The sequence below is a fragment of the Notothenia coriiceps genome, unplaced genomic scaffold, assembly GCF_000735185.1.
Source record: "Notothenia coriiceps isolate Sejong01 unplaced genomic scaffold, NC01 NC01_scaffold00024667, whole genome shotgun sequence".
Classification (NCBI taxonomy): Eukaryota; Metazoa; Chordata; class Actinopteri; order Perciformes; family Nototheniidae; genus Notothenia; species Notothenia coriiceps.
In genome coordinates, this window is record NW_011357368.1 from 2,749,309 (window position 1) to 2,759,543 (window position 10,235).

General features: G+C 42.3%; 1 protein-coding gene across 1 annotated transcript in view; it reads left to right on the plus strand.

Moving 5' to 3' along the window:
* The first annotated feature begins 888 nt into the window (after positions 1-888).
* Positions 889-10,235, plus strand: part of LOC104955416 (protein bassoon-like) — a 26,405-nt gene continuing 17,058 nt past the window's right edge. Inside the window, exons 1-2 of the mRNA XM_010782742.1 lie at positions 889-963; positions 1,809-3,479. Of these exons, the coding sequence (XP_010781044.1) occupies positions 1,839-3,479 (1,641 nt within the window). The 5' untranslated portion in view covers positions 889-963; positions 1,809-1,838. The remainder of the gene's footprint in view (positions 964-1,808; positions 3,480-10,235) is intronic.

Genomic DNA, 10,235 nt, shown 5'->3' on the forward strand with positions numbered 1-10,235 from the left:
TTCGCTCCCTCCCCATTTTCTCCTTGCTCTTTCCCATCCCTCCATCATTTGGTTCATCCTTCATTCATTCAAGGGTCTCTTGTGATGTTGCTTGTGAAAAAGAGGGATAGACAGGGACTCATTAAAATCAGCCCCCTTCTCTTCCTCCCTATCTCTCCATCTCCCTCTCGCCATCTTCATCAGATGTAATTATGGCAGCACAAGTTGGGTGGAGCCTGCACAGCAAAAATTATACTTTCAAATCTCCTTCCGCCTTAGCTATTCAAGGAACGAGACCTACATTTTCAAGCTGATCAGAGAGAGAACTGAAAAATGGGGGTAAAGACGGAAAACAGGGAGAACAGAAGCTGAGAGGAGAGGAAAGACAGCTACAAAGAGAATATGTTAAGGGGGATGTCAGGTTGTAGCATAGGCTGTAGTCGCTGAGTTAACAGAACATGGGATCAGTAATGCCGTCAAGCTAGACAATGCCAGACTGCAAAGCAGGCTGGGACAGCACAGTGGGAGGAAGTGCTTACAGTAGTTAGGGTACGTGACTGAGGCAGACAGTTTTTTCTTCCCTTCAAATTCAAGAAGCCAACTTGTCCTCAGGAAAAAAAATCAAGAGGAGGGAGGGGGTAGGGGGTTCAGTGGATACAGACGGGGTGATACAGTACATCTGCGCATTGCATTGTGGGAAGCAAAGGGGATGGGAGAAACGCTTGAAACGTGCACAGATTTACTAGCTTTGGTCTGGCTGCAGAGGAGCTAAGATAGCGCGATTTATGGCAGCTGTGGCAGATGCAAAGCTACAGTAGGACAGACAGAACGAGATCAGGTTGACTCAGAGAGGAGCTGTGTGTGTTTGCAGTCGGGAGAAATTAGAGAGCCAAACAAGGTCCGGACACAAGGGAGTATCAGCTCTCATCTGGAGGAAGAAGAGAAGGAAGGAGAGAGACATGGAGAAAAGGATGAGGAGGAGGGGTGATGCTTTTTATTTTTATTTTTAGATGCGTTCATGTCATTTGACTGCGAGTGTCTCTTATTATATCTGTTTGTGTGTTGCTTATGTCACTTGATATGCATCCCTCTTTGGATTTATATGTGTGTTGGCGAGAGATGTGATGCTTTTTCGGTTGCGCTTCGGCTCAGCAATCACTCAGCGCTGCAGTCAATTTGTGGTTGATTTACCTTTCTCTCGCTCTATTTCTGGTTGATTAAAACTGCTCTCTCTGCACTTATGTTTTCCACAAGACTTGACCATATTCTATGTGTAGCCATCCAAATGTACTCGGTCTAATATCTTCAGCTTTGAAGTTGGCTGAATGAATACTGTGTTCATGTGGATTGGATGAGACTCCTGTGCACCCAGTCTGAGTCAGTGATGCTATTTAAAGTAATCTACAGCAATTAATCATACGGATGTGTTACATAAATAGTTTGCTCTGTCTCCATACATTATCTTTCCCTCCTTCTCTTTGCTCCATTTGCTTTAACTTGTACAACAATTGGTAGCTACAACCTCTTAAACCTCAATGACCCAGTAAGCCAAGCAGAACCTTGTTTAAAATGATATTGGAGATCCCGAAAATCCCAAATATGACACGCTGACATTGGGGAACTATGTATAAGCTGATGCAAAACAGGCCAAGAATACTTCCATTATGATGGATTGGTACTGTTGTATAAACAGCTTTAAAATACTTCACTCAGTATAGATAATCAGCTTCAATGAAGAGTCGGCACAACCTGATACAGAAAATATGAGTGTGATTAGATTTGAGGAAAAGTTTTAATAACATGAAACCTTTTTTGCTCTCTGTCTGCAGGTCCAGGAGTGGCTGTGTCTGAATTGTCAGATGCAGAGAGCTCTTGGCATTGATATGACCACGCCTCGCTCTAAGAGCCAACAGCAGATTCACTCCCCATCCCACCAAGCCAAGCCCATCGTCCAGCCTCAGCAGCCCACACCTCAGCCAATAAAACCGGCAGCAGCAGCACAGCCCAAACCTTTGGCACAGAGTCAGCCCACCCAGCGGCAGCAGCAGCAGCCGCAACAGCCCCAACAGCAGCCTCAGTCTCAGCCCTACGGCCAGACTCAACCCTACTCCCAGTCTCAGCCTTACAGCCAAAATCAACCCTACTCCCAATCCCAGTCTCAGCCATACGCCCAGTCTCAGCCATACTCCCAGTCCCAGCCCCAGTCTCAGCCATTCTCCCAGCCCCAGTCCCAGCCCTACTCCCAGCCATACTCCCAGTCCTACTCCCAGCCCCAGTCCCAGCCCTACTCCCAGGCCCAGTCCCAGCCATACTCCCAATCTCAGCCATACTCCCAGCCCCAGCAGTATCCCCAGTCTCAGCCCCAGTTGTACCCTGCATCCAAGCCAGGACCCCAAAATCAGCCTCATACTTCCCCAGGATTGCAGAGACAACCAAACCCTGGCGGCCAACAGACCGAGACTGGGTCCTTTCAGCAGGGCATGAAGTCCGACCAGTACTCCCAGAGAGGCCCTGGAGCTCCAGGAGCTGCTGGAGGTCTCACAGGAGGCCTTAACCAGCCTGGGGGTCCAAGGATTCCCCATCCTGGAGCTGTGCCTCTCCCTGGCATGACCAAGGCACCGTCACAGCCCGATTTGGGTCACGGTTCTCCGATGCACCAGTCTGTAGCGCGTCACCATGACCAGACCAGGAGCGCTGGTTCATCCCCAGCCCACAGACCTCAGAGTCAGGCCCCTCCTCCTGCCCAGGACGGCCTGACCAAACTTTTTGGCTTTGGGGCATCGCTGCTCAATCAGGCCAGTACCCTGATCAATGTTGACCCGCTAGCCGGCGCTTCCACCCAGCCAAGCCCTGCACGGGGCAAGGTGGTGTTCAGTAATACGACTGCTGACAACAAGCAACAGCAAGGAACCCCTGCCACCAAACCATTCAGTATGGGGGGCCCTCATGCGCCGAGTCAAATGGGTGGCCCTCATGTGCCGAGTCAAATGGGTGGCCCTCATGCCCCCACTCAAATGGGTGGCCTTAATGCGCCCACTCAAATGGGTGGCCCTCATGCCCCCAGTCATATGGGTGGCCCTCATGCACCGGGTCAAATAGGTGGCCCTCATGCGTCAGGTCAAATGAGTGGCCCCCATGCACCCAGCCAAATGGGGGGTCCTAGGATGGGTGGACCGCAAGCACCATCTCAGAAGCAGCAGACCACGTCGCATCAACATGGAATGCCCCAACAGCAGTCGCCCGCACACCATCAAAAAGGGCCGCAAGGACAACAGCATCAGCAAACACCTGCTCATCTGGAGAAAGCGCTGCAGAAGCAGGCGCCCGTGGTGGCACCCAAGACTGCTCCAGAGCCTGAGAAGCCAAAAGTGAACTGTCCTCTTTGTAAAACGGAGCTGAACATCGGCAGCTCCGACCCGCCCAACTACAACTCCTGTACAGTGTGTCACAGCCAAGTGTGCAACCTGTGTGGCTTCAACCCCACGCCACATCTGGTGGAGGTAAGAGAACAAACATGCAGTATAGTGTTCACACAAAGAGCCATAATCACATGTTCAGATGTTTTCAAAAGATAATATTGTACATAGCCATTTTAGGTGGAAAAAATGGTGGGGCAAAAACTACATTCCAAAGATGCAAAACCATTTGATATTGACTAAAGTTCAACACAGGTAATAATCTGACTGGGCACAAACATGTTTTCCTCAACTTGCTGTTCTACTTCTTAATTCACTGTTTGTTTGTGCGGTCTGCATGAAAGCCTTGTCTTGACCAGGTACCGCTTTTGAATAACACACTGGAGGCAAAAGAGTGTCTATAAGCTAGTAGTTAGTTCTGTGACCACAGTCCCTATCTTTAAAATCAATTCTAACTGCTGCAAGCTTCTGTCAAATGACAGCAACAGTTATTTGCCAATTGCTTCGGGCCTACTTACTGTTTTTTTCCATGCTCTGTGCACTTGACGTTACAAACACTGAGCTATCCACACATAGCAGCCTTGCAAGCCAAATACAATTAAATCAGTATATTCAAACTATTCCTTTTTGGCAACTGACCCTTAATTGGGTGATAATGTTAAATAACAACAGCAAACACTAACAGCATGTATTAATGCAGAATTATATACATACTTCTAGGTTTCTTAATACCACTCAAATCACACTTTTTTCTGCTACCGGCAGGTGGGACTTTGTCCCACTTTCCCAAAATGAAAGACTCTGGCCGTTCACAAAAGCACAATTACTGTAATTTCACACACACACAATTCAGAGTCATCCCTGCCCAGACAATCTATACCATTCAGCACAAATATAAAATGCTATTCATTCCACTGTTGGACTTTCTTCCTCTTTACTGCATCGATGCAGTTAGACCTGAACCTCTGAGGAATTAACTGTCTCTTCTCCCTTCTTCTGCTTTTATCAAACCGAGTATTTATAGACCTATATTACGTTTTGAGATTTATTTCATTTTCATTTGTTCTGCTTCTATTCAATATGTAGCAATCCTCCACTAGACTTTTGTTTTAATCTTTAATCCCCCACTTTCTTGTTTATTTATTGTCTTTGGGTATAAGGCTCTAAAGGTAGACGTATATCTATAAATGTATGCACCTCCACCACTGTACTTGGATATACTTAAGCGTGATTTTCATTCATTAGCCATACCCTTGGTAATTTAATAAGTACATCATATGATTTTTAATTGCATACACCAATTTATTAAATTTGTAATGAAACAAATATACCCTAACATGCACAAATGTCTCTATCAACCTTTTCATTTATTAATTTAATTTGAGTCTGTACTTAATTGTTCCTTTGAGCTTACACAATGGTACTTATTTAAGAGGAAGGCCACCAAAGTTACAAAATATGAATCCGTGCCCTGTATTGGACATTCACATCTTCAGAAAATAGATTAGTAATTATTCTAAATTATGCGAGATTTAAAAGAAATATCTGATGAGAAATGTAACCAATCAAAAGTTAATGTTGCATTCCTCTGTGCCATAATCTAAAGATACCATATTAAAGCTCAGTACAATTCCTGAGATGTACTATTCCATGGGTGATAGTGACAAAGAGCACCAACAATCCAGCTTGCTATTCAGATAGATGTACTTACAGTAAGCACATTGGGACATAACTAAGGGATTCTCAGCCAACATGCCATTAAAGGATGGTCACAGCAACCACTGAAATTGGAAAACGAGCTTAGTTTATATCAAACACACAGAATGGCTTGAGAAGGATTTTTTTGACACTTTAAAATCAATTTGGCACGGCCTCCAACAATCCATCAGCTGTTGAACCCCGAGCCTGTTTTTCAGGCCTCAGGCTCGAAAATAACATTCCCAGAACAAATGACCATAACTTCACTTCTAAAAGGGGTAACATAATAATCTTTTTTCTCAAAGCAACTGATAAACTGTGAGCTTTGGATGTCAAAAAAATAAACGATCAGTTACGGATTTTTTTTATTTTAAAGTAAATTCAGATTGAACATAGTAAAAAAAATTAAATGATTGTGTCCGTCCAAAAAAAAACATTACTTATAGTGAAAACCACAATTGAATCCAAACTATAACATATAATAAGCACCCTGTATCAAGATTGATGCAAAACAAGTGAAATTTGACCTTTTTAGAGAGATTTAGCAAAAAGAAAACCACTTCTGGGGTCATTTGGGTGCCTTTTCCATATCTCTGGCCCCCCTCGATCGATTTTGATGATTGACACCTCTTTTTAAGCGTTAGAGCCAATAGAATCGAGGGGAAGTTCCTAAAATCCATCTAAGCATTACCCATTGGTGAATGAGTGATGCGTAGCCAGAACGCCCAAACCCGGAAGCTGTCATACACTCTGGTAGCTCTCATAGCAACTATGAAAACTCCGTTATTGGCATAAAGAGCAGAAGAGATTGAGTTCAATGAGGGGGAGAACAGATGGAAAAAAGAGCGATAGACTGAAGGGCAAAAAGGCAAAAGAATGACACCGAATGAAGGTTCTGAGAGAAGCTTAATCACAAAACACAGACATCCTTTTCAGTTATGTTTTCTTTCTATCCTCCAAAGTGATTCTTCTCACACAACAATGCTATGAGTGTAAAGGCCGACTACTTTCTCACCTCCTCTTTATCGATCCAGACGCAGGCTTAAAGGTGAAATGAGGGAAGGATAGAAGCAACAGCAAAGGGTAGAAAGAAATACAAATAAGTAAAGGAAGTAAGAAAGGAAAGAAGAAAATAAAACATTTGTTATGTATATATTAGAGGACTTATGCAAACAGAGTATTTTGAAGGGAAGTCAAAGACAAGGAAATATGTACTGTAAGTAAGGAATGATGTGGGAAAGAATCAAAGAGGGAAGAATATTTGAAAGAAAAGACAGAAATACTGTAGGCAAGGATGCATGTAAATCAGTCAGGCAAACTGAGAATGACTGTTGTATTTACTTGAGGCAACGTGATGCCTTCAGGGTCTCTGGAGAGTACAGCTGTTCATAGTACTGTACCGTAATGTACTGTCACTGCCTTAAGCTAGACCTACAGATAATATATCGGGATATATAGAAGTATTATTGTGTAGTAACAGTGATAAATGTACACACAGAGTAAGGACAAAGAACGGTTCAAAATGTTATTTAGACCGTAAGAAACACAATTGACTCTCACACACACGCCGATATAAAGAAGATATATTATGTAAAGAGTACAAGTAAGTGTATTTGAGTGTGTAATGCTGTTTAAGGCCTGAAGCAAGCAAGAAAGAAAGAGAAGAAAAGAGAATATAAAAAGGGGGAAGAAAGGAGGAATATAGAAACGTCAGAGGGTTAAAACAATTAATACTTATTATTCATTAATACAAAAAGGTAAATATGATGCTGTATATATGTAACCTAACTTTTGAGTTAAAGTCAAGCAAAGATAAAATAAAGTCTTAAATAATTGGAGACCTAGAGACATATTAAAAAAACAAGAAAACGGTAAGCAATTCAGAAGTGATAGAAAGTAAAAGAGGAGAAATCAATTCCATTTAATGTTAATTGCGATAAAAAACGTGATCAACACGGCAACTCGCTGCAAATTCAGTCATTCTTTTATTAGTAGATTTTACATTGTACTCAGTAAGCTTTCTAACCCTAACAACCGCTTAGAGATGTCCCGCCCCTTAGCCTATCACGTACAATGTGCTGGGGTGCTAGTCCCTGGAAGGGCGAGGGTTACGTAGTGATGTCACTATGTATCAGAAGTGGACAAAATCCAATCAAGCCGTTTCAGGCTGGGGGGAGTGTGGACACCTTTGGAGACCATTTACATGCACGAAAACCTATATAACACACTAAAGGAAAGGGAATTCTCCAAAAAGCATGGTAGGGCCCAGGTTGAATTTTGACTTTGACTTGACTTGCCGGATCATTTGGCTCGGCTCTCTTAAAGCGCCGGCTGTTTCGGCTCCCAAACGGCTCTTCATGTTACCACAGTTTACCACGGAGCTTCAGTTTCGCCGCTGCGAGGCTCTGGCGCTTGCAGCTCATGCGCGTGCTCCAGTAAAACCCCCCCGCTCATCGCGTCCAAATCGCACACGTTCCATGTTGTCCTGTAGCAGGCACCGCCGATGTCGGGGAAACGATCTTCAATACTCCAAAAAGAATCCCACCAGACTCCTTTGCCCCTCCAACAGAGGGATGTCCTTGTCCTTTNTCAGCTTTAGTGTTTTAGTTTAATATATGAGCAAACACAATTTTTGTTTTCAGAAATCAGATGTCCACCTACTCCATTAAAAACAGATATTTTAAAAAATAATTATGAAAGTATTCTAATAGAAACCAATAAGAAAATGCAGGCACTAGGTCCACAGTATATTGATCTTTATACACTGTAATACTGCAAGAAACCCAATGCTGCCATTGTTGCCAAGCTAGCAGCGCTGCTGTACAATCAGAATGTTGATCTCTCAGTCCACCATTTTGATCCAGACTGACACATCTAACATTGTGATGGATTGCTATGACCAGTGATGTAAAGTAACTAAGTACATTTACTCAAGTACTGTACTGGGGTACAATTTTGAGATACTTGTACTTTGCGTGAGTATTTTAATTATTTCCTACTTTGTACTTCTAATCCACTACAATTCAGAGGTAAATGGTGTACTTTTACTCCACTACATGTTTTTAATACCTTTAGTTACTTTCCAGATCTGGATGAATGATGTGAAATATAATCAAGTCTTAAATCAGACTTTAGTTCACCTGGAGTAAATTCACAAGCTACCCTGCAGTATACAAAGTCATTCAAACTAGCTGCACCTTTACCAGCTTTGAGAACACTTCCATGATCAATCATTATAAAACATATCATATATATTATTCTGAAATGGACCAATCTGCACTATCACTACTTTAATTATATTTTGATGTTAATACTTTTATTTACTTTTATTTGACGACTTTTACCTTAAAACAGAGTATTCCTACACTCTGGTACTTCTACTTTTACTCAAGTACAAGATCTGAGTATTTCTGAGAAAGACATCTTTTTGGACAACCAGTGCCTTTATTGAAGGGAGAGTGTTGAAAGGGGGAGACAGAGGGGACGACTGGCGGCAAATGGTCCCAGGCAGGATTTGAAACCGGGTCCTCAGCATGAGGTCGGACTTACTACTTGGAAACTCGGAGATACAGAGATCTTCATTTGAATGGTGTCTCAGCATATGAACATTAAGAGTGCACTTTGATAATATAATTTTTTAGCTCTTCTTTATTATTTGTGTCACATTAAATCAACTGTACACATGGTACTGCTCATATTCTATCTGTGGATATGTTGCTACGATCTTTGTATTCACAAAATACAATATAAAGCGTAACTATTAACTGGTATTGCTAACCCGAGGTGACTGCAAAAACTCTCAACAAGGTGAACAGCTTTCCTGAGAGCCATCTTTTTCCCACTTGAAACAGTCAGCTCGGAAGTGACGTCACTCCCAGTTCAGACCTCCTTGAACCCTGATGTTATTTAATCTCATATTGCACATATTGATGTTAATTTAAATATGGTATTTTAGTTATGTTTAAGTTTGTTCTAAAAATGTAACCCCATTTTTGTTGAGATACATAAAGCATTTCTGATTCTGATTGACTTTAACAATTGTGTGGGAAAACCGATGAGGGAGGACAGCTCTCAGGAATATTTGAGGATATCTTATCATCTCTTAAAGCTTTTGAACGCAACCACTTCAAGGTCATGCAGACTGCAGCAGGACTGTTTCCTAAAATAAGTTTTGTGAGAAAGTGAGGGTATTTACATAATCCGTTCGATGATATTAAAGACATAACCTCTGTTCTATGAGCAGGTCTTGAGAGTATGGCACTGTTCAGCAACTTAACACTTGAAATTAGTGTTGAGAGAAGTGAAAATACAAATAGATATTTCCACATGAGGCAACTCTGTCTTGAATGTAAAAGCTTCAGCAGCTTCTCTGTCACTAACAAGCAGTGTTGGGCAGCTTACTTCCAAAATGTAATACAGTACATATTACTTATTTTCACACGGCATCTATTGCACGTCTGTCCGTCCTGGGAGAGGGATCCCTCCTCTGTTGCTCTCCCTGAGGTTTCTCCCATGTTCCCCTTTAAACTGTGGGGTTTTCTCTGGAAGTTTTTCCTTGTACCATGTGAGGGTCTAAGGACAGAGGGTGTCGTATTGTCATACTAATATTCTGTAGAAAATGTTGAAGTCAACTGAGACAAATGTAACATTTGTGATATTGGGCTATATAAATAAACATTGATTGATTGATTGATTGATATTACTGTCTTTTTTATGTAATAAGTTACATTACAATATTACTGTCTCTGAAATGTAATGAGTTACACTACTTTTATATTACTTTTGAGTTACTTTTAGCAAAATAACCGCAAAAATAATGGCTCGGTATTTTAAATGCTAAAATGTAGTTTAGTGCAGCAACAGTGTAGGCCCTTAAGGCTCAGGGTTTCCCACACATAGACTTTACTTGGGCGGCCCCAGGTATATTAACGGCTGCCCAAGTATATATATATATTTTTTTTTATTCGTCTGCGACCACGATGCCATCTGCGATCGATTAACTTGTGGACAATGATCCCTCGCTCTACGCCTCCTGTACCCAGTCCCGGACTGGCCATCGGGAGGACCGGGGGGTTTCCGGTGGCCTGGCCTGTTAAGTGGCCTGCCTCACACAGGGTGACTGGGGTGTCTACATGATGTGGC